Raw genomic sequence first — 25,592 nt, forward strand, 5'->3', positions numbered from 1 at the left:
CGTAACGAATAAATTACAGTTAGAATTACCTTTTTCAATAACTGTAACTTAATTAACTTCGTTCTTTTCCTTTAGCTATAACTGTAATTTAGTTTACAAGTTGTATTTTTCTGATTAATAAAATTGATTTTATAATTACTTTTACACTTACTTTATATAATTCAAACCTCTTTAACATATAGTCTGATCAAAATAAAATGCTAGTAAACAATCAGTAGTTGTATCAATTGAAATACATTTTATCCCTGATAATCATTAATTGAATTTTCAATTAAGAAGCTTTAGTTAAAAAAATCTTTATTCTTTTTCATTTATTTGTCAAATAAAAAAAAGCGGAACTTTAATTAAAAATCTCGTTATACATTTATTATTTAAAACTTTTTATACAAAACTATATGTTTTTTATATTAAATATCGTTAGCAATATTAGCAAATAAATTACTCATAGATAAATATTATAAAAGATTAAATATATAACAGATACAATTAATGGTAATTATACAGAATCACTCGAGCAGCTTAAAAATCGATCAAATTAAACTTATTCGGTGCGTTTTTTGAATGCATTCAATCGATGCGTTTTCGCATAAAAATAAAGATTTGAAAAGAAGAAAAAGAAGCGTCGTCTGTCCTGTGAACTGAGATAATAATCATTAAAGTCGACAACTATTTAAATTAGGAAATCTGTCACAGCAGTGATTCATTGTTTTTAAAACATAAACTTACTGTTTTAACATAGTATTCGTTGCAAAAGATTTGTGTTCTTATAGCAGTGAACCATTGCTGTGACAGATTTCCTAACTTGAATAGCCATATTGACTTTAACGATTAATATTTTGATTCATAAGGCATAGCGACGTTTTTTGTTGTTGCCAAATCTTTAGTTTTACGCGAAAACGCATTGATTGAGTATATTTTTATCAAAATTTGAGGGTATATATATATATATACATTTTAGAATATGTTTCTAAAAGAATGCTACTTTCCTGACATATCTTCATAAAAACTTTTCTGAAACATTCATGAATGTTTATCAAAACTTGAGGCGGCCGGAATCTTCTTAACATTTACCATAATCTTATACCTCTAGATTTATCATTGAATTGGCAGAATCGTGTATTTAAGATCGACGATTTTGAAAAATGCGCCAACTGCCAGGAGCCAATATGGCGGATGCATATTGCCGCCTAATATAGAATGGACAGAGGTCAGAGAGCATGAAGAAGGAAAACTCGTAGCACTACATGTAGTCGGGAAGACAGATTTCCTAACCTGAATAGTCGTCAACTTTAACATTAAATATCTCGGTTCGTAGGGCAGAGCGATGCTTATTTCTGCCAGATTCTTTCGTTTCATGCAAAAACGCGTCGAATAAGCCTAATTTGATCGAATTTTAAGCTGCTCGAGTGATTCTGTATAATTACCTTAATGGATTTATATGGATTGCTTGGTGTGGAGCCAACAGCTTCTGTACCAGAGGTTTGTACTTTTAATTTGTTTCTCAAGGATTTGGATTTACTTTACAAATATGTTTACGCTTTTTGTAATGAGATAAAATATTTTATAATAGGAAAGTATTGAGAAAGAAAACACTCGATGTTGTTCGTATTTTCAGATCAAGAAGGCATATCGCAAGAAAGCTTTGACATGCCATCCTGACAAAAACCCTGACAATCCAAGAGCCGCAGAATTATTTCAAGAACTCTCGAGAGTATTGGAAATATTGACAGACACAAACGCCAGAGTAAGTGTATCAACATCTTCTCAAAATTTATTAACATTTTTATCATCAAACATCTGTTTTCTTAGACTTCTAGAAAGTCTCATAGATGATCTAATTTGTTAAAAATATGTTGTGAAACAAGGTAGCGTATGATCAAGCCATTGCTGCCAGAAAGCAGGCAAAAGAGCGAGTTAGACAGTTTGATGCCAAGAGGAAGAAATTAAAGGAAGACTTGAAGACACGTGAGGAAGATCTTTATAAAAGATCGCTGGGGAAGCGAACAAAGGTATACCAGTTTAATTACTTTGAGATACTTTTTGATTGTTAATTCAAATATATAACATAATAATTATTTTCAGGCTGAAGTGAAAAAATTGGAAGAGTGGTATCATAACCAAATCAAAGAGATGATGTTTACATCAACATCTAATGTGAGAGACTTTTGAATCAAAATTAGATGGAAGGTACAAAATGGTGATTTGACAAATGGTGGATATAATTATGATAATTTACATAAAATGTTTTCCAAGGTAATATCATGTTTTAATTCCATTTTTTTAGTTTTATGTGTTAAATATTTTTTTAATTATTGTTCTGCAGTATGGGGATGCAGCGGTTCTTGTTATATCATCTACAAAAAAAGGCAGTGCCATGATTGAATTTGAAGATAAAATTGCAGCAGTAAGTTCGTAAGATACTGATAAAGGAACAATGGCTGTGTGTAGCAGAAAAAGCAGTTTTACAATTGCTGTAAGAGTCTTTAATATAATCGATTTATATGTTTAAATTCAGTAAGAAACTAAGGACAAAAATCAATTATATCAAAGAATCTTTAAATTATTGTAAAGTTGCTTCTACTAAATACAGCCAATAAGACTGTATATACACAATCCGAATTTATACAACAAAATTCTTTAATAAAATGTTTTGTTTTAGGAAACAGCGCTTATAGCAGAAATCGGTTTAGCCGAAAATCCATTAAAATTACGTGGATTATGGGATACACAGAAACGTTCAACTAGTGCTGCAAGCAGTGTTAATACCTTGTGGAAGTTGCGTTGTTAATGGAGATGAAATAGTCACAAAATTCAATTCTTTAGAACCATAATGTACCGGCATTTGTCTGCCTTTGCCGTCGTCCTCGCAATTGCCATAACATTAATTCATAAACTTTTCTAAGGGTTGCCCACGATGCAGCAACACGCCTGTTACATATGTCGATATACAATATTTTAGATTAGCGTATAACAATAGATGGATAATGTAATTTCATACCAGCCTCACGATACTGATCCCATCGTAAGTACAGACGCTCTTAAGGTAAGCCGGTACGCGCGTTGTTTATAAGAGCATCGGGAGATTTGTTGCTATGGGATACGCGGCAAGGGGGGACAAGTAGGCGTCAACAACGAAATCGGCCCCAAATGTGCAACTAAATTTAAGCACTGATGTAAATTATCATAATTATATTCACCATTTATCAAATCACCATTTTGTACCTTCCATCTAATTTTGATTCGAAAGTCTCCCACATTAGATGTTGAATCATCTGATGAGCTCTTAAGCTTTTCCAAAAAAAGTTCTCGTGTAAACATCATCTCTTCTTCTATTTGCTTATAATACCACTCTTGCAATCGTTTTACTTCAGCCTGAATATAATTATATATGTTATATATCTGAATTAACAATCAAAAAGTATCTCAAAGTAATTTTCAACAAAATTAAACTGGTATACCTTTGTCCGTTCCTCCTCAGATTTAGGATCAAGCGATCTTTTATAAGCCTCCTCACGTGCCTCCAAGTCTTAAGACTTATAAAAGATAAATAATTAAAATATTCCTATTTGTATTACAAATATTATCGCGCGCTAACTTTATTATAAGCGCGTCTTAAATACGAGCCAAACTTTTTAATTTTCCAGTTGACATAACGTATACAAAATACCGGAAGCGCCTGTTCCTCTTTTGCACAAGAGTGCCTATTGTCTATCGTTTCCGGAAAAGCGGAAGACCGATTGGTCATCTCGAGTTATTCCCTAGCGCAATCATGTGCTGCGCACAAAAGCCAGCAATCATCTGCGCAATGCAAAAAGTAGTTTGAGTTTCGTTTGCGTTGCTCTCAGCGAAAAAAATCCTCAAAAATTCTTGCATTTTTGAAACAAGATACACATCTATTTGAGCATCGCAGGATAAAGAAAGCGAAGACATTGAGTGCAAAAAATACAAGCAACGCGAACAAATTCATATATTAGGGGCATTAAAAAGAAAGAAGAGAGAGACACGCAGAGAGTGTAAAAAGTACAGATAATACGAACAATCTCATAGGGTAAGTAGATTCGCGTCGTTCGGTCGGTACGGAAGAGACTTGTGCATTTTCTAAACTGCGGCGACACTGCTGCGCTCGGTGATTGACGTGACTGTTGTCGCTGGTGCGAGAGAATAGACATTCATTCGTCCCTTCTTCCCGTTCCTCACTCTCTGCGTGGCATGAGTGATTCTCGCCCTGTATTCACGTACGATTTCTCGATGTCCCGGATTAGTCTCGCGATTTTTTACGTGCATCGTATCCCGATATCTCTCCCGCAGACGCGTTGGTTTTCGCGGTGAATCTGTGTGCACGTTAAACGCGAACGACGAGAAGACGCGAGCCTGAATCGAGTGCGGAGGTATACCGCAAGATCCCATACGTATTCCACCTTCGCCCGTTCGTTACGTCAGCCGTTGCATCGCGTCGCACCGTGCCGCGCGCGTCTTCTGCCGCGCTCGGTTCACCGCGGGGTAATCGCGCGAGGAGGTCATCAAACTGGTGGGGTCTGGCCATCTTGGATGAGACATGTCGCTTTGGAGCAAACGTCAACGGCACAGTGTTTACCGTACGATAGACGCTCGTGCCGGTTCCCTCTAATAACGACACCGTCTGTGACGGATACGGTCGTGGTTGCACGCGGTGGTGTATCCTCCCCGGAACACGCGGACGTACTTCCAAGCGGTGCCGTCTCATCGTGGTCTCGTCTGCCCCGCACGATGAATCGCGGTGACGGGCTGGTGCAGCGACGACGCGTGGCGAACAGCGGTGGCAGCGGCGCCGGCGGTGGCAGCGGCCAGGATGGTTCGAACATGGACCTCGTTGGGAACAACGACAAACAGTCTGGACAAAACTCAGACGCGATCTTGGGGCCAAAGGATCTCAACTGCAATCCCACCACCGACGATGATTCGGACAAGGAGACGCGTCTCACTCTCATGGAGGAAGTCCTGCTGCTGGGTCTCAAGGATAAAGAGGTTCATTTATGTCCTAAGAAATCTCCTTCTCTTTTGCGAACTCCTGGACTGATTGACGTTTGACCCTTTGTCCTCTTTCTCATAGGGATACACGTCCTTTTGGAACGATTGCATAAGCTCCGGATTAAGGGGATGTATCTTAGCGGAGCTCGCCTTTCGGGGTAGGGTAGAATTGGAAAAAGCTGGTATGCGTAAGAAGAGTTTGTTAGCTAGGAAGCTCCTTTTGAAAAGTGATGCGCCTACGGGAGATGTACTGTTGGACGAAGCTTTGAAACACTTAAAGGATACAGATCCACCTGAAACTGTCCAGAGTTGGATAGAATATCTCAGTGGTTAGTTCCTTTATTATTATACTTATGTGTAAGATGTCGGTCCTAAATTGTCTCGCATGGTTGCAGGAGAAACATGGAATCCTTTAAAATTAAGGTATCAATTGAAAAATGTCAGAGAACGGCTAGCAAAAAATCTTGTTGAAAAGGGTGTTTTAACTACAGAGAAACAAAATTTCTTACTGTTTGATATGACAACTCATCCTCTTACTGACAACCTTGCTAAGAGTCGTCTCGTAAAAAAGGTAAATTTATCTTTGTATTCTTCTATAATACTACTTTTTAGTTATCGATATATATATACAGTGAGTACAAAAAGTGTTTTTAGAGGGAAAATTTTTATAAAAGCCTTATTTAAAGAAAATAAATATTGATTAGCAACTTTATGCAATGAATCCATTCTGTTCTCATATAGACAAAAGAGCTTTGTTTATTTTTGATCTTCAAAGTTAAATTTCTTGGCTGTACTTATTATGCAAAATAATTTTCAAAAATATACGGACAATTTTGTTCTTTGTTAATAAATTCTTAATTAATGTTTATTCTTTAATATTTCCTCTGTAGGAGTACTTTTTGCACACTCATTGACATGCTTATAGAATAAATTAGGGAATTATTAATTATATTTCAAAGTGGAGAAGATTCATACAAGTATAGACGCGATATAGATATGCAATATAAGAATTTACACGCACAAACAATTTACATTATTTTTATGTCTATACTTGTATGAGTCTTCCACCTTGAAATATAATATATTAATATATGTCACACTGATAATATTTATGTATTTACTGTGACTGTTGCTACATAGTGTAATAACTGACTTATCACACACACATCATAAATATTATTATTAAATTCTTTCAGAAGTAAGTAGTGTTTAATCAGGAAAAAGGTTTCCTAACTTACGACCTATTCTCTCATGCAAATTCAATAGAAAACTTCTCAATATTTGGACATTTATAACATTAAGCACTTTCTGTGCTTAATGTTATAATGTTGTCATCCTCTACGGAAGTAATATCTTATCTTTACATATGCTTAATATTCTACATTGATTAGCAGGCATGTATATACACATATAAGTATGGAAAGATAACAGTTCCCTAATTAAATACATGTATATGTGTATGATATTATATATATATATATATATATATATATATATATGTATGTATGTATGTATGTATGTATGTGTATATACATATGTACATATATATGATTTTATATTATCTTTGTAGTATGCTTATTACCAATTTAATTTATACATAACAGAAAAATTAATATATACAAAGGAGGTATCTAAATAATAAATTATATGTTTTATAAATTCATGTTGTTAATTGAAAATTTAATTTTCAAATTAAATTTGTAACGTTAGATATTTCTACATTTCTTATTAATTATATTAAAAGCTATTATATATACATTGTTCCTAGAATAAAAAGTAAAGAATAAAAAGGGACATCTAAGTATAAATGTATAAAAATGAAAATAGATAATGGGCAAGGACAAAAATACGTTCTACATTTTGCATAAAAGAATACCGATGCTAAATTGAGTTTATTACATAATCTATGAATAGAACAATGGCATATGTTACTTTTTGTCTTTCAGATCCAAGAAGCTGTATTAGGTCGTTGGGTAAATGATGCCGCTCGCATGGATAAACGAACATTGGCATTAGTTATTTTAGCTCACGCAGCTGACGTATTAGAGAATGCATTTGCGCCATTGTCAGATGACGATTATGAAGTAGCGATGCGAAGAGTACGGACATTGTTAGATCTTGATTTTGAGGCGGAATCTACTAAACGTAACGCGAACCCAGTACTTTGGGCTGTATTTGCTGCATTCACCAAGTAACAGTTACTAACTCTTAAATTTCGTGGACGCGGAATAGTTTTCTACTATTAAATTCTATTATTATGTATTATACAATACTATTATTCTTATACTAATGTGAATAATGAACTTAATGATTTTGCATATCGTTTAGTTGCCAATTATGTCGACAATTATGTGAAATAGATACAATTCTTGTTATATACATATGATTCAGACCAAATTCGTATTCAACCAAATAGAAAATTTTTTAAATTAATCATTTTCATTTTTCGTTATTATTATTTAATTTTAATACATATTTGATAACTGAATACAATGAATATTCGTATTTAAATATCATAAAATAATAAGAAGCGTGAATGCTTTGTGCTGGATAGTAATATTTCATTTGGGAAGGAACGATTACATTGCGTTCAACTTCAATATTTCTTGCTCGTTCATTGTGTTTATGAATGTATTGGTTTATAGACATAATATAAGACGCAAGACACTATGCGGGGTGCCTCAAAATGGATATTGGGCGTGTTGATATTGAAGAAATCTGGATTATATGTTTTTAGCCATAATTTTGTGAAATATACAAGTATGTACATATATTCCTTTAAATTCTAACTTTTAATATCTAGTATATACATGTGCCTCTTTCTTTATCTTATATAGAATTTCGCGTTATATCCGCGAGTCGTTTAGATCAAAGCGCGTTCCTTTAAATATTTTAAGTTTAATCAATCTAAACATGCATTTAAAATCTTTCTCCAGAAAAGAATTTTAGATATATTTTTAATATCATTAATTATTTCATTCATTATGTAGATAATATTAATAAATATGATTTTACACTAATCTCGTGGCTAATCTCGTACGACATTATGTAAAGTGCCACATTTCTGATAATTGTTTAATTATCATAAATTCTGTAAGAAATTCTCTGCACAACTACTCTATGTAAATGTTTCTTATACAGATCATTATAATGTTGCAATGTCTTCTGGTATATATAAACAAATTGTATTGATAGTATTACTATGTGGCAGTAAAGTGCTCAGTTTTGAAATAGAATGATGACAAATTTATTATTGGTCATGGAAATTTTCTGTTATCGAAACTTTTCAGATAAATGATAATTTTATTGTAATTTAATAGTTGAACATGTACATTAGTCCATGTATAATATTACAAGCTGCTTGTTCTGAGATTATTAAATATAATAACAAAATTATCTTTTAGTAGTTGAAATTTGTTAATTCCTTTGTGAAATAATTAATTAGACCAGGAAAGCATGAGGCTAATCTCCTTTATTTTTTTAATAAAATTATTTTTATATTTATAAATTTATTTTGATTTATTTAAAAGAATGTATCTGGAGCATTTTTTAATATTCATAAGAATAAACATGATGTATAATACCAAGCATATTTTTTACAAATTATTTGAATTATTCTACCGTTGTTTCTAAACATATTTTTGTAAATAATTGTGAAAGTAATTTTTTAGAGTTTATTAATAAATTTTAATAATCTGCTACTGAACATTATTAGATTCTACACTGGACAGAGCATATACAGGATGTCTCAAATGTTTTGACACACCGTTTGTGGACAATTAGAGTGAACTAAACTGAGTTGAAAAATCTTTACCATTTTGCAATTTGTCAATAGTTAACGAGAATATTTTCTAAAGATTGTCAAACAAGTAGAATAGACACATAAGACAATTTTGAGATACCTTTCAGAGATCTTTACGAAATATCTTTAAGATATTAATTAAAGAATTAATTATTCTTAAACATATTTTAAAATTGTATTATGCACAGGTTTTATTTAGACATTTTGCTTATTGGGTAACTAAAAAAAATTGCAAAATGGTGAAGACTCTTTGATTCAGTTTAATCCGTTCTATCTGCCCATAAGCGGGATGTGAAAAAGTTTAGGACGTATATAGGATATATGTGTAAGAATAGTATAAAATGTATCAAACTACTTGCAGAAGTCAAAAAATTATTGTAATATAAAGTCAAATATTTTTGTTTATTCATATGCTTTCTTAATTACTGATATATTATATAGCATGCATATAAAAAATGTATAGATATTAAACACACAATATTTGGAAGTAAATGCTAGTCATAAGAACAAAGAATGCATTTTATAATATTAAAAAATTTTTTTTAAGTTTTATTTTTTTTTAATTTATGTTCTAATTCTCTCTCTTTATTGAAAATGAAGTAGGGGAATATAAATAGTAATTGCTTAAAATTAATTTTCAGTTAATATTTTTTAAAATATTTTTAGTTATGATCAGCACTTACTTTCCAAATAAATTTTGTAGAGCGCATTTTATTGAATTGAACATGAATAGAGAGATATAATGAATTTCGTAATATAGTGAGATATTAAGTGATATAGTGAGATATTAATTAGACTTTATAATCACTATTTTACGTATGATAATATTTTATCTAAGATAAAATTTTAATTATTAAATTCAATTTTTACATTTATTTGAGTCTAATAAGTATAATCTATACTAATGACTATTTTGTATCATTTATGCTTACATATAAAAGTAATACTCGTACGCAGAAATATTATACACACATATGTACACGTTCTTCATAAATTTTTATTTCTCAATATTAAAAATTGTCTAATGTTATGTTAATAAAATACTGTTTCATCTAAAAGTGCTTGCGGGACAAGCATATGTTAGCATATAAATCTAGTTTATTTGTGACGACAATAATTAAATTCTAGTGCATTTAAATTATTTATTAATATGTATTATATTAATTATTACTTCATTTTTATTGTAGTGATTATACTTACTATGTTATAGTAGTATTTACAGTATAATGAATATATTTACAAGTATCTAATTAAAGCAATCTTATTCAAAGTTTTGTGAGAATACTCTAATATACACGTAGATTTTTATTACATTTAATCTTAAAATCCATTGATGGGAGAGCTTTATTGCCACTTGGTAAAATATCTATCTCTTTCGTGCTTTGATATGAAAAGTCGAATACAGTGAAATAAGTTTTACTTAATTACGAAGTAAATATTTTATATCACAATAATGATAAATAAACATTTGCAACTGATGCTATGTGCGAGATTCGACATCTCTTTTGAAATCTATTATCTACAACTATATATATATGTATATCGCATTATTCACGGTTGAAGTTTTACAATGAAGAACATATCTTTATATTTGAATATGTTAATCAGAATATGTTATAAAACTTAAGAATGAAAAATTTTAACGAGTTCTGCAAAAATATTTTAACACACCAATTTGAAAGATTGGTCTTTTATTTATTTTAAGAATAATGGAAGTATGGAAATTAAATTTTAAGAATAATGGAAGTATGGAAATTAAATCAGGTCGTATTTGTTGAAATTATATTTTAGAATTTAAAATTTATTTACAGTTTATTGTGATAAATTTATTATACTTAAAGTATATATCGCGTCCAATTAATATGTCAAATTATTTAAATCAAAATATAAAAAATTTAATTTTATATTTTTGAATATTTTGTAGATATAAATATAGTATTATATCCTTACAGACTTGCTTTATAATTTTATGTGCACATACGTATGTAATATACCGTCGATTAAAAAATTCAATAAACAAGAATTTATCAACATTTATTACTTTTTATTAAATTTCTATTTCGACTTATATATGTAATATGTTCAAAAAGTAAAAAAAAAGTATTTGGTCGTAGTTTGATAACAATTAATATGAAATAGGATTGTGAGCAGCATTTTAAATTATAAGCATTGTATGTGTAAGGGCATGTCATAACTTCAGGATAGGCAATCAACAACAGAAAATAATTATAACTTTAAACATTCATGTAAGAACGTATTTAATTGTATAATGAGGACGAAACAACAAGAAATTTTAACACCACAATTCCTTAGCACTTTTATTATACAAATTTTTCAAAAAATTAATAATAAAAAGATAATTTACTATGTACTGACAATTTATAAGTAATTATTAAGAGATTATTCTTATCGTGTTTTTATCATTACACTGCATAAATTAGTTACAAATCAGCAACAACATTTGTATTAATGGCTGAATTTATAATAAGAAAATTGATTTTACACGAAATAACTGTATATATCAAAGTAGTTTACCAAATGTAGATGAAAATTTACAGTGTAAAATACTATAAAATATTTGTAATTAGATATAGATTTTATTTATGTATATATATATAGAAGTATGTATAGACTATAACAGATCAAATAATTAATATACAATATATGGCATAGAATAAATATAAATGTATTATAAGAAATATAAAGATTTTTTGAGTTCACAAGCTCAATCTGGAGATATGGTATTTCTTTTACAAGAAAAATACAAAGATTTTTTTAATGAATATTATTTGAATATAGATGTATTTTCGTGCATATCTGTATATGTACAAATGTGCTATATAACTTTATATTTGTACAGAGATAAACGTATATAGTTACAATTATCAATAATTTAAAGATATTCAACAATTATTATAATTTAAAGATTTAATTTTTATTTTTTTACAGAATGGTCTAGTAATTTAAATGCTGAACAAAGCTGCTTGAATGATGGCATATTCTCCGGTTATCAATTTATCTTTATGCTTTTCAAAGAATTCAGCCATATCATTTGATAATCCAACACAAATATCGGATTTCATAGTGCGCAAGCTCAAAATATTCGTAGGTTGAAAATTTCCCAATGCAATTGAAAAGTTTGTATTGTACTCAAAATTTATATCACCCAGAAGCTTTCTATAATTCAGATCACCTTTAAATATTACTAATTTTGCGTCGGACAATTGAGCATACACATTTTTCCCTCTTTCTTTCATTTGTCTAAAATCATATGGTCCTGTCCAATAAGGTTCTTCCTGTGTGTATAATATAAAGTTTTAATTATATTTTTATACATAATTTTATACGATAAAACAGTTTCAGAGAATACAACTTAAATGTACCTTAATAGACCAAATTTCCTGATCCATTAGATTCTTGAATGTCTTACCCAATAATTGTATATTTGGATGATCGTTTAGTCTATTCATGTAATCTAACATCCAGAGAAAATCATGAACAGTTGTGTCACTCACGTACCATGGATATAATTTTACGTGAAACGTTATCTTAGTCGTGGGTGCAATAGTAACCAAAAAAGCTGCTAAACATAGATCAGTGAAGAGTTCATATCCTGCGTTATCAAGTACTATATGAATGTTATCGTTTTCTTTCATACTTTTGTTCACAATATCCCACACAACCTCCCAATCATTTACTACTATATTTTCGTTTAAAGACTCCACTATTACAAGTGGATTACCAGTCTGACTAGAAGGGGCTCCTGCAGTTGCAGATAGATCATGTCTGTAAATATAGAAATCATTGTTTATTGATAATGCAGCATAAAAGACAGGCATATCAGACTTAGATAGAAATAGTACAACCTGTTACCCCATAAACTCAATTTCAAAAATTTCAGAAAATCATTCTTTGAGTTTTCCTTATTATATTCCTTATTACACAGTATATCTTTTATATACAAAGTAATCATTAAATCCACAGACTCAATGGAATTAATAAAATCAGTTTGCTTTTGGTATTCAAATGGATCGTAATTATACATGGTGTTCCTAGTATCACAAAATTTTAGCTTATTCTATACGAATTTATGTTATATTTTGTACAACACAAAACTTACAATAAACTAATTTCTTGAGCTAATACACGATACATGTGGCATTCACAATATAACCAGTCTGTATTGAACCATGTAGGTACTCCATCTTCTACACTTGTTCTATATTCTAGATATTTATTCCATTCCTCGGCATCATTAATTACTTTGGTATTTAAACGCAGTGGCTTCAAGGCTTTGTTAGTAAGCATCTCAGTTTTCAGTTGACTTATAAATCCTATGATTTCTTTAATATCTTTTTCAGCATTCTATAATTCAGTAACATGTATTTCAAGACATATACATATATAACGGCAAACTGATTGCTACGTCACATATATATTTATAAATATTTTGCTTATATGATTACCTCACTGTATGTATCTATAATTTTGTTCTTATTCTGGCAGAGGGTATCAATAATTTTCGTTAATATTACCGGCAATCTGTCCTTGATTGTCACATGAGCATAACTCCTATAACATGAATAAAAGATAACATTTTTATATCTTTGTATCAAAGGTCAGCGAATTGATAACAAGTTAACGAGCAAAACGGAGTTAAGCAATTCAGCAATTACCGCTTATACACTCCAGATAATGGTGTACCGAAAGGAGTAAATGTGTCTTGTAAATTTGGGATTCTGGGATCGTTTTGAGCCATTGTATACCCTGATTCAGCCTGAACAGACAACAAACCATAGAGATAACAAAATAAAGTAGTAACAACACTAGCAGCACTTAAAATCATGATGAAAATAGAGAAGCAGAATCTCTTAGGCATCGCACATATATCGTGTTTAAAAACGAAATGAACATACGGCATGAGTCGTTCCTTCTATGTTTTGCTATTTATGTAGAATTAAAAAAAATATATATATAGAAGTGTGCGTGCGTATATCTCGAGGAGAACAAGGTTACGCGAACACAATATTTATAAACAAAAAATAAATAAATAAATAGTCGCGGCAATGTCGAACTTTCGCTCTTGTAACTTATCGCGGCAAAACATCACTGTTTACCACCTTATCGCGTTCTGTTCCCACCAGACGTTCTCGGAAGACTGCGGAGGACTATTCATGAACGTAAACACAAATACTATGCGGGAGTAAGCTGCGTGTGTTGTCGTCGGGCCGTGATATTGCACGATGTGACGCGCACGCGCAGTCGCGCGAGACAATCGATTCCTCGCACGAGAAAAATCGATCCTTCCCCTGAATCCGAATGCGATCGAGAGTCGTCGGAAAGCGCGTGAACGCGCGGGGACGAGGCAGATAATCGGCCGTTTGTTTTCCGCCGCCCTCCTTTATTTCGTCTGCGGTTAACTGCGCGCGGTTTTGCGGCGGTTTCTTCGCCGTCGTCGCGCCGCCGCCCCCGCGGCGAAGTTTTCGCTCAAAGAAATTTCATCAACGCCGAAAGTTTCCAGCAAAACTCCGCGCGCGCTCTCTCTCCTCCACCGAATTGAGCGCGCGCTCCCGCTGTCACACTTTTGTCCGACCGACGGACGTTCCGCAAACTCGCGCGGATGCGGATGAATAACGAGATTCCGGCCTGCCGACATCGTGCGTTTCCGGTGTGGGGAAATTGCCACCCGCGGTGAGTTTAATTCTATATGGACGTAACTATGAGAGCGTTCATACTTTTCTCTATTTTTTTTTTTTTTTTTTTTCTATTTCTTAGACCAGCTTTTCTGTTCCTTAATCGGTTCCACCGAGGTAAGATTTATTTTAATCTCGATTTATTTATGTTGAAAGTTGTTAAATCTGAAAACAGTGTATTTAATTCTTCACTGTATTCGCGCAGTGTTAATGCTTTAAATTAATATAATTAATATCATGTAATCAAAACATTTAAACTGTATATTTAATTAATACAGAAACAAAGCAAACTGTCATATATGGACACAATAATATAATTTAAGTTAATCATTTATAAATAACAATGTGCGTATCTTATATAATGTAATCAATTAATCAATCATTGACAAACCTTTGAGTGCAGCGCAACTTATCTGTAAATTATAATCGTGGATCTAATCACGCGTGTGAAGCTCACCGGAGGCCTATGGGACGATCAGAACAAAAGAAATTCCGAATATCACAATTCGCTGTTCGCGCATGTCTGATCAATTTAAACTATATACACTATGTGTAACAAACTTACAAACTTGAAACGCAATTAATTTCAACAATTTATTATACGTATATATTTATCTTTTTCCAATTCCTAGAATTCTTACAATTAGAACACACCAATGTAAAATTAATTTTAATCTTAGTTTAATTTACTCTTTTCTTAAAATTCTTGATTTTAATATCTTTGTCCAATTTACTTTTTATCTAATTCTTTTATCTATATCCGCAATTTTTACTTTTTCTTTTCTAATTCGTATAATTTTTAGAACTTTCAGAATTTAACTCAGATTAAAATTATATGTATTTTAACGTTGGTAAAATAGAGTCTAAAATTTTTCTGAAGCTAACGCTAGATCTTGAACGCATCCAAAATTATAAACCCATACAGTACAAAAGCCTGCAATCACGTTGCTGCAACGTTTGCAATATTACTACAATATTACTAGAACGTTGCAATGTTGCTGCAATGTGATCTGTATTATATGAGAAATCTTTTTGTCAAAAATTTTAAACAATTTCATATTCTTATTAAAATACACTTCATACTTATTCTTTTTTATAACAAGCTATATGTTATAACGTTTCCTTGAAATTAATTAGTGCTTTTCAATTAACGTAAATTAAGTGGATCTCATGTATAGAGAGACCCAGGATCGGCAACTGTGTTAGAGATTCTGGCGTCAGTTTTGGAGGATTAAAGATGCAAATTTAAGGACACTGGAAATCGAGCTGTTCGCGATCGCATTTCTATCGTCTGCGAGGATTTGTGGAAAAATTGTAGGTAAACAATCTGCGCACGTGACTCCCTCGCGAATTCTTTTCCTCCGGGAATTTGGTCTCCGAAGGGCAATCTTGATATTTGTACCATCCCAACGAACAGCGGACATCGGGTACACGATAAATGAATTGATTAGCTTCCGTGAAAAAGTTTCGCTCGCGTTATAGCCCGGCGGGACGCTCTATCACACTTGAATTTACATAATGATCGTTGTGAGGGTACATTAGCTTCGGGGGTAATGGCGCGACTGCCTGCCCCCCCCCCCCCCCCCCCCCGCCTGGCGAAAGTTACGGCGCTGATACGGGAGGGCGGGATGCTGCGCGGGAGAAAAGTAAATTCGAATAAGGCGGTCAAATTGTTTCGTTCCCGCTGCGCGCCGCGCGCTTTTTGCCGCGGGGGAGCCGAAACAGGAAACTCGGGCGATAATTCAGCTACAGCTGCACGGCGTTTTAATAAACTTGGCGGGAAAGATGTTCGCACAAGTAAAACTCGGTGCGTCTTATTTCGGCTTTTCTCTCGTGGGAATCACAGAGAATTCAGTTAAGATGCCGGTTTTCATACAGCCATGCTTCGATATTACAATCTTCGCATCTTAATCCTTTATTACTTGCATGGAGTGTCTGGAACACCCAATTCTTATAAATTCGCTAAATTGTATGAATGCTTTATACATGGAAAAAAACATATGATTTTTCTGAAATACGTATTTAAATATTTAAATATATACAGTTCTAAAAATAACTTTGTGGAACTATTCAAATAATTACGTAGTATGAACCACAAAAAATGTCTATGTTATATAAAAAGAAGAAGAACTGATTAATTCTTCAATAAATTAATTGTTTAACTATAGAATAACTGATGATATTTCATCAATTACTAATGCAGTATCATCAGTTATTGATATAAGTAATCAGATTATTAAAATATTTTAATTAATTCTTTTGTCTAAGACTACGCCATGTTCTTCATACGTATAAATCATAAAACAATAATATCTGATATAAACTTAGAAAGAAAAGAGTACTAGGAGTTAAGCGCAGATAACTTTACGCAAATAAACTTTACGCTGATATATATCAAGCAAAACTTATTTATTATAATAATCATACTAATATAGCATAATTATTATAATAAATAAGTTATCTGCGCTTAACTCCTAGTGCCCTTTCCTTTCCAAGTTTATATTTGAATTGTACAGGAGTTTTTGTTATTTAAAAATTATTATACGTTTTAATGATATCTGATTTATGAAAAATTCTTAAAGAGGCAAATATAATTTACTTCCCAAAAACTATTATACTAGGGCTTTAAAAGTTCATATTTTACTTCTTTTTTTGTGCGAGAGAAGATTACAAGAGTTATGAAAATTTGATGTTATTGAGCTGATGAAATTTTGAGCTGATAAAAAATTATGTCATATGAATGATATGTTTGATTTAAAAATCAATATCTCAAAAATGGAAAAAATATACAGAAAAAAGCTTTTCGAGGATATTCATTTAAGCATCTTATGCGATGTGTCAGAGAAAGAGTTACGAGATAAAAAAATGAATCCTCTTTCGACCGTTCTATCCTATCAGATCCGAATAAGTTTTTTTGTTCGCATTTTACGCTATAATATTCAGTCGGAACAAAAATTCATAGCGCTATTTTTTCGTGCCGTGTCTATATTTAAATTTAGCAATGATATCATTTAATATAGCAAAGTGTCAGCTTTAAAGATTTGTTCTTTGAATTATACGGCACGATGATTTTTAATGGCGCTATAAATAAATAATAAAAATGCTCCTTTCACTTAATTTACGCAATTCATTAAAAAATTTTAGGAACATTTAAAAAAAAACGATTTTGTAGGAAAACTTTAAACTTTGACATTAGGAAGTTGAAAATTTTTCCATTTCCAACTTGTAGTTTCCTATTATGTAAAAATTATCAAACTCACAGAAATTTAAAAGACATAATAATCTTTCGAAAATCGAGATTTCAAGTTTCAAAAACCTTTTATAAATTTAAATTTTGTTTATTTTTAATAAAGTTATAGCTGTTTAAATTCTGAGGTTCATAGCGCTCTACGAAACTTTTTTGTCGTGTTACTTGCACTTTTTGCATTCAGTATTTTCGCTCTCTCTCTCTCTCTCTCTCTTTTTAATATCCAATTATATATTTATCTCGTTTTAAGAGCGAAAATTTTTGGCAATTTTAAAGAACGCGAATGAAATCTTACAATTGCGATTGCACACTTCTTCGAATCGAAAAGTTAAGATTGCGACAATTTTTACGCGAGTTTTATCAAAAATTCGTGACATCATACGCGAAGATGCCACTAGACTAAGAATGTGACGGCGTTGTGTTTTTGTTTCGATTTCCGGCGGTACTGTGAGAACCGCGGTATGACCGATTGTTAAACGTCACAGGAGCAAGATAATATCGCCGCCACTGCGTTCTATTCCTTCGAAATGAAATCTGTGCCGGCGAATCTGCCGGCCCCCCCGTTCGTCCAGCCCCTCGCTCGGCCCTCAGCTCGATCCTCCCCATCCACGGGAGATCTGGGAGCAATGTTGCTAATTACTACATACCACCGAATGCGGCATAACCCGCGACCCATGAATTCCACCGCGCTGTAGCCGATGGTGTACAGTCGCAAGAGTCAGTTTTCATCCGTGTAATTTGTGGAAATTGCGGTTTCCTATGAGCGCGAGGCGAACTGATAATGCACTACCGAACGTCAGCTTGGTGCCACACTTACATTCTCTAATATTATGCACGTGCACATACACGTCTATACGAGCGAGATAATCGCTGGCTTTTTTTCCTCCACAATTTGGTCGGCAAAATCCGGATTACGTCGCAATAGCGAGAAAGACTAAGTATCTCCTTCTTTCGATGTACCTTCAAGCTCATACTGTAGTTTGCGAATCATCATTATTTAGATTTACAAACTAAGATATTAACTAATTTAATTTAATTTAACTGCATACTGTTTCCACATAGTACATTTTATCCGAGGGACGTCCTGGGAACATCCTTTAGGATCTAGGGACGCTTCTTCGAGGTGTGTGTTGGGTTCTTCTAATTTTTTAATTAAAACCGATGTTTCAGTAAGAGTAAAAAGAATCATATTTTTCTGATATTCTTCACGTGTTTTGTAATTTTTATTTTAGAATATAATGTTTCTTGTTCTTTTAATGACAACTGATACATCATCGTCATGATCTTACGACTTTCTGCGCGAAATTGATTAAACGGTAGAGCGATACAGAAACGATTATTACATGTAGGATAAAGTTATAAATACGAGGGCCATATGGCCAGTGCTACTCCTTGAAATGAAGAAAACCTGGAACGCGAGAACGACGATACGCATGCGAGGATATCGAGTTGTAAAAAGTTTTAGTTACGTGTAAATTGATGTAAAAAAAAACTTAAACAATTTTAATAGAGCTATTTTTCATTATTAAGCTAATTCTAAGCTATTCCGAATCGTCGTTTATTGTTATTACACGTAGATGGTAACATACTTATATAAATAATATATAAAACAATTAATAAAAAGATTTATATATAAATTTTTTATTATATAATTATTTAAAAAATTGAGTTAAAGATTAATCTATTTATTTAAAAATGTTGTATATGTACGAACGTACATAAATTACTTGATATGACAGGAAATATAATAAATATAACTTTAATAAAAATAATAAAATTCACACAATTATAATTTTTATTATATATAACATAAATTATATAAAACATAATTACAAAAATTTTGATTCACGTTTGCTATCTTTTCTCAAGAAGAAAAGAAAGCAAACATAAATGAAAATCTTTTTAATTATATTTTATATAATTTTCCTTTATAAAGAGAGCTAGGCTTTCCTCTCGAAATGTGTAATCTCTGCTTGACGGTAAGAATCAGTCATATGCACTTTTAGACATTGTAAAGATATTTCTTCGTACCGGTGGAAAGTTTTCAACGGACGTTATATTCTACGTCATGCCGAAGGTATATTCCAAAGGGCATAATTTAAAGAAGTTTCTCTTGGGGTTGTCGCGAACCAGCGCAGCAGCCAAACGAAAACCCAGTTTGAATGTAAGAGTATGTAAATGATAGGAGCTGCCAGGAGAGAGTTCATTATAACCGGCATGGTGCGACCACAAAATTGTTCGTGGAAACTTTTGTGAATGGCAGTTAATTATAATTAATTCCGTATTGTCTACTCGACAGCTCGTGCTAATTCCTTGCTGCCGACGAATCGCACGCGAACGCAAACCGCGGAGTTTCAGTTAGCACCCTCTAGTGCAGACAAATTATTACGAATGTTCAATTAAATTGTGCGTTTTCAAACTAACTTCCGTACGGCAGTCTTTTCGGCAAATTTTCCATTTTCTCGGCCGTTGTGTCACGTCACGCGTTCGTCTAGGAACTTGTTAAGGAACGCTCTATTTAACACCATTTCTTACATTTCCTGTATCCAGAAACGCAAACTCATATAATACCGTAATTAAGAAAGATTAATTTTTTATAAACTGGCTAATAATTTCATACTTGAAACAGTTTTGAATTCAAGATTTTAATTATAAAGAATTGAAAAGTTCACTGGAATTCGACACACAATTAAGTAGAATTTATTGAGGAAGATTTGTACTTCATCCTGGTGTACTATGCAGAATGTATTCGATAAAATAATATATTTTCCATCAGTTGTAAATTAAGGTTATCATATTCGCGACATTTAGCATAAAAATAATTTAACTGCTGTATTGGGGAAATTGGACAGTGATTAATTCAATCATAGTATTACGTCGTTAAAAGTACAATGCAACTCATTCGATGCAAGTGCCCCGATGCTCTGTATCCGCAATTAGAACGATTTCGCGAGTTTAATTCCGCAGAATTAGGAGTGCGGAACTGGTTCTTCTCATCCGGGCAACTCTCGGAAATTTCAAGAGTTTATCCCGACGGAGCGAGAGTGGGATTACAGGAGAAAAAGGGGTAACAGAAAAGGATGGCCCGGCACGAAAGAAAAGGGAAAAAGAAGGATGAACTTTGTCTTTAGAATAGCTGAAACCTCCTATTCTTTTCCAGCGACAAGTTTCGGCAATGATTTTTAAAATTGAAAGAACACAGCGACTAATTCAGTATACGATAAACTCTTGTTTGGCATTGTTTCTATATATCTCTTACAAAAATTTTCTAAACTCTCGGTACGATTTTTCTTCGTCGAAGCAGTTTTCTTAACTTGTAAATGTAAGAAAAGATAGGTCAATGTGTTTTTTATTTATGAGATTCGATTTACAATAATTATGTTGTATACAACAGGTAATATAATAAAACTGTATTAATAAGCACATAACATATTGTGTAGTAATACTTTTATAAAATATTATAAAAGTAATATACCTATTCTAATAACAATTTTCGTCCTTTTCATAAAAGATCGTCGTCTCTCTTCTAAAAATATCAAATCAAAATAAAGTTCATCGACGCCTGACACAAATGGTAATAACGTAGAAGGGCAAATTAAACTTCAGCGTTGATATCTGCTTACGGGACGAAAAGATTTAGCCTTAATGGAAGTTGAGAGTATATCGTGGAACGGAAATGTGCGGTATATAGGCCCAACGAATCGCCGCGGTGGTGTGTGCGAAATAATAGGGTAATTGTTATGCTACGGCACGGTAGGCGGAGGATCTGAGCTCCGTGTCTTCGATAAGACACGGCTCTGAGCATACTTAACGAACTTAACTTTCTACGATCGTATGGGCATCTAGTTTTCGGCGGTACTGGATATAATAAGGGAAATGTAATAAAACCAGCTAGTGTACCGGATTTTATTATATTACGTTAAAGACGCTATTGCATGTACCATAAATTTGAAGACATTGTAAAATGAGATTATAAAATTTCCTTCCTGATTAACACTATTTCGTTATGTTCATTTAAATAAAATTGAGCTGTCAAGCTGATGAAAGTAGAAGTCTCTCATCTTTCATTTAATATGATACTGCGATTGATTTTAATTCTATTTCTGAGAGAATAATATATATTTCGTAAAAAAAAAAAGAGATTACTGCGTGGTTTATTTAATTTTGTAACTTTTATAAAAACTTTGATTTGTTCGAAGGCGTGTACTGTCAACTTTTAAACATATCGTCACTTGAAGTGAAATTCCCTAGATGACACGGTTGTTCAAATGCCTTAGTTGTACTCTTAGTTAATTCGATAAATTTGTCGTATGGACAAAATACTTCACAACCAGAAATGTTAACTTCTATTATTTTCGGTGGAATACCGAGGTAATATAATACCTGTAAGAAAAGTAAGCATAAGCCATTGGTTATTTGTTAGTCAAGTGACAAATACTTCCATTGTCACTACCAGATAGAAATGACACTTACTTTGACAAAATACTTTTTATTTTTTTCGTGTAATTCTATAATAACGCAGCTCGTATATTGTGGAAAATGATGCTTGGAAATATTTAGAGCAAGTAGCAATGCAGATACATTTATGTCATGTCCGGAGAAGAGATTAATTCTGCGATTTAGAGTTCCGTTGATCACTTTGTCCATGTCATTAATTAATCTATTCAATAACACACCTGCAAAAGATTGTATGAATGTTGTATGGAAATATATAAAAAATTAATTAATATATTATATATGTATAATACTACAATTAATTGAAGTCTTAGTTTCCTGATTAAGCTCCTTCTTTAGACTTTTCAACAATCTAAGATTATTTCTTAATAAATATATAACTTATAAATAATATCACATATATATTTTTTTATTTAAACATGCCTCCATTGAGATTATTTAATTGATCGTAACTAAGTAGTTCAAAGAATAAGAGAGCCGCATCTAAAAGTTTGCCGTTAGGAAATATGTCTTGCGTCCATTTAGGTAAAGTTAATCCCATAGATGATTCTGCATATAAAATATTATACAAACTAACAAGGTCTACAAGACTTGTAATATTATTTCCTGTATACTGTGACGTTATCTTCATCAAATCTTCAAATTGTTTTATTTTCTTTTTCACTTCTGCATTTTGTAGTACATTTTTGTAAGCTTTATTGTACCTATTAAAGACAGACACATAAGAAGAAGTTTTTAATATTATTATCGAGTAATAATTTAAATAGAAATATATATTATATATATACAATTTATTTAAACAGACAAAAAATTATTAAAATGATATCAAAATGGCTTTGAAATTATTATTACAGTCGAACCTCCATAAAAGTAACTCGTCAGGACCAACCAATCTCCATAAAAGTAAATAAATGCGCTAGCATATGTGCTTGATTAGTATATAGGAGGTTAAAATAAAGGAGTAAAATGCGACTTTTATGGAGGTTAAAATAAAAACAGAGGTTAACTTTACGATGGTTCAACTGTAAAGTTATTTTTCGATTAGAGTCACGATTCATTTTAATGTCATTTTGACATTATCGTAATTTGTTTTGGTACATAATAATTAGAATAATTTGAGATTTATTTATAGTTTATTTATCGAAAGTTATATTATTACTTACATTAAATACATATTTCTTTCAAAATATAGTGTATCTTTTATCAAATTTTAAGTATCGTTAAGATTGACTTTAAGTATACGCATCAGAAAGATATTTTTATACAATATATTAATTGTATTATTATAATTATTTAAAACAAGTATTAATTATTTAATTGCTGTATGTTTGTAAAGAACAAAAATAATCGACTCGTCCAAAATATTCTCGTGAATGCAAGCATAATCGAACATTATTATTGATCATACGACGTATAAGTATTATTATTAATATCGATTGAAAAAAAAAAAAAGAGATTTGCTTACTCAGAACATTTCATTGAAAACAGCAAATCATCTTCATTCATTGGAAAGTATATCATATCTACTGGTTGCCAAGAAAGCTCCGAGTTCCACTTTTGAATATCTTCAGGCGGAAAAAGCCCCGCAAGGACTAATTGTAGGGTCATTTTGGTTCTACTTATCCATGTGCTACGTGCGTAGACATTCGGTGGATAATACAAATTCCCGATGAAATTTTCGTATTTATCTCTTAACAACAGCCCTAACTCGTACGCTCTTTTCTTGCCAGCCTTAAATGTTGTTAATAAAGATAAAGAAGAAGAAGAAACTGCGACCATGCTATTAATATTTCTTGCAAGAAAGTGGCGCAAACTTAAAAATAAGGAGCAATGTTTTCTTTCGTAAAAACGAAGAAATGAGAAAAATGTCGATCTTTTCGCTATGCCGTAGACGTACTTACTTGTGCGGCAGTATATTCGCTGCTACACTACGAAAAGCTTTACGAAAAGCAGAAGATGCAATGCATGCATTAATACTAATTTATGTACACAAAATGTCTCACTTTTCGCGCATATTTCAACAAGAGATTTTTTTAAGTACATTTTTTTCTTAGCGTTACTATCAAGACATTTTTATGATTTTCGAATTAAATGTAATTAAAAAAGGATGAATTTTTGCAAAACTAAACTCAAATAAATAACAAAACGTTTCTAAAACAGTTTCAAATTTTATTGGACCGCGAGTTTCAAATGGAATTCTAATTTGAGATTCAATTGAAAAGCATATGATTAAAAAAAAATGTAAAGTTGTATGAAATTGTAATTTTCACCTTCGCTATGAAAAAGTTAACTACAAATTGATAGAGAATCTGTCGTAATTTTAAAAAATGCATAGCAAGTAAGATAATTTAAATATATGAATATAATTTTTGAAATTACTTTATCAAATATTTCAAGAAATATTAACCAACAGTAACGCGCGTAACGTCAATATTATAATTTTCTATTCAACAATGTAACTATTACGCACAATGTGTATTATATTATATTTACATTGTCGAATAGGAAAGTGTAATATTAATGTAATTACGCTGTTAGTATATTATAAAATGTTTACTGGATACATGATGCGTCACGTCATAAAGTTATTTTAATAACAAAAGAATTCACAAAACGACGTAATATGTCTATGTTGAATATGTAAATTAGATCTTACATTAGTTAACTCTCCGTCGCCAACTGGATAGAAATTACGAAAGTTATATGGATCATTTGGATAATATTCGCGATTCTTCCTGTCCATTGTACGATCGCCGTGTCTGAACACCTGAAAAATTTCACATTTTAATCATATTTAGTTTTACGTACATTGAAGAAAATACCATATATATTTGTGAAATCTGATTTTTTATATCACTATACCGTGCTGACTAATCGTAATGTCAAATAATCATCCGCTACATCACTATTCCGCTTTCTAATGTCGGATAATGTCCTTGATGCTGCAAATAAGCAGGAATGAAATATTAATGCGATGCTTAGGAGATAAAATTTTGCCATCTTCTAAACCGAATTGCGCGGTGTAAATCAATCCCAGAGATATATTTGTGATGAAATATATCTATAATAAAAATAATTCTTCACACTTATGTTATACTTTCGATAATCTTAATGTAAAAATGAGAACATCACTGAATGATGATGTTATTCAAACTGACGATGTGGATTTTGAAAGTATAAACGTTATGTAGCAAATAATATACTTTCTTTTCACCTACACTTTTTGCATGAATGTTTACTGTTAATATATTTAAACTTTATGTTCTCAACGTTTTTCTAGGCATCTGTTTATAAACAATTAAATTTCTATTTGCAAACGGAAAAGTTCTTCTTAGTAAGGATACGAGTATAGTCGTTATAAACTAATATTCATATCTATAATATAATG

General features: G+C 31.8%; 4 protein-coding genes and 1 long non-coding RNA gene across 8 annotated transcripts; 2 read left to right on the forward strand and 3 right to left on the reverse strand.

Moving 5' to 3' along the window:
* Positions 1–1,362: 1,362 nt before the first annotated feature.
* Positions 1,363–2,761, forward strand: LOC108773755 (dnaJ homolog subfamily C member 17). Its single transcript, XM_018539678.1, has 6 exons — positions 1,363–1,479; positions 1,616–1,744; positions 1,866–2,009; positions 2,083–2,253; positions 2,324–2,404; positions 2,660–2,761. Exons 1-4 carry the CDS (start codon positions 1,429–1,431, stop codon positions 2,167–2,169), a joined length of 411 nt encoding a protein of 136 aa, XP_018395180.1. The 5' UTR covers positions 1,363–1,428; the 3' UTR covers positions 2,170–2,253; positions 2,324–2,404; positions 2,660–2,761.
* On the reverse strand, positions 2,290–3,657 carry LOC108773756 (uncharacterized). The gene is made up of 3 exons (XR_001940703.1): positions 3,459–3,657; positions 2,767–3,372; positions 2,290–2,354 (listed from the first exon to the last, which is right to left on the reverse strand). It is a non-coding gene; the product is annotated as an uncharacterized LOC108773756 (long non-coding RNA).
* A 772-nt stretch (positions 3,658–4,429) lies between these two features.
* sau (Golgi phosphoprotein 3 homolog sauron) lies at positions 4,430–7,276 on the forward strand. Its single transcript, XM_018539681.1, has 4 exons — positions 4,430–5,004; positions 5,090–5,336; positions 5,403–5,578; positions 6,954–7,276. The coding sequence occupies exons 1-4, from the start codon at positions 4,549–4,551 to the stop codon at positions 7,200–7,202; spliced, it is 1,128 nt and encodes a 375-aa protein (XP_018395183.1). The 5' UTR covers positions 4,430–4,548; the 3' UTR covers positions 7,203–7,276.
* Positions 7,277–11,766: 4,490 nt separating this feature from the next.
* On the reverse strand, positions 11,767–14,951 carry LOC108773749 (putative protein-glutamate O-methyltransferase). Of its 4 annotated transcripts, none has more exons than XM_018539667.1 (7): positions 14,894–14,951; positions 13,486–13,586; positions 13,276–13,381; positions 12,930–13,174; positions 12,676–12,861; positions 12,193–12,595; positions 11,767–12,105 (listed from the first exon to the last, which is right to left on the reverse strand). In XM_018539667.1, exons 2-7 carry the CDS (start codon positions 13,566–13,568, stop codon positions 11,773–11,775), a joined length of 1,356 nt encoding a protein of 451 aa, XP_018395169.1. In that variant the 5' UTR covers positions 13,569–13,586; positions 14,894–14,951; the 3' UTR covers positions 11,767–11,772. The 4 variants fall into 4 exon arrangements, with proteins under 4 accessions (XP_018395169.1, XP_018395168.1, XP_018395171.1 ...); XM_018539666.1 differs by lacking the exon at positions 14,894–14,951 and adding an exon at positions 13,930–13,995; XM_018539669.1 differs by lacking the exon at positions 14,894–14,951 and adding an exon at positions 13,927–13,940.
* A 7,007-nt stretch (positions 14,952–21,958) lies between these two features.
* On the reverse strand, positions 21,959–25,204 carry LOC108773708 (venom acid phosphatase Acph-1). Its single transcript, XM_018539613.1, has 6 exons — positions 25,067–25,204; positions 24,861–24,971; positions 23,670–23,935; positions 22,628–22,908; positions 22,223–22,425; positions 21,959–22,132 (listed from the first exon to the last, which is right to left on the reverse strand). Exons 1-6 carry the CDS (start codon positions 25,202–25,204, stop codon positions 21,959–21,961), a joined length of 1,173 nt encoding a protein of 390 aa, XP_018395115.1.
* Between the last annotated feature and the right edge of the window lie 388 nt (positions 25,205–25,592).

Source organism: Cyphomyrmex costatus, unplaced genomic scaffold (assembly GCF_001594065.2).
Source record: "Cyphomyrmex costatus isolate MS0001 unplaced genomic scaffold, Ccosl1.0 scaffold219, whole genome shotgun sequence".
In the NCBI taxonomy this organism is placed as follows: domain Eukaryota; kingdom Metazoa; phylum Arthropoda; class Insecta; order Hymenoptera; family Formicidae; genus Cyphomyrmex; species Cyphomyrmex costatus.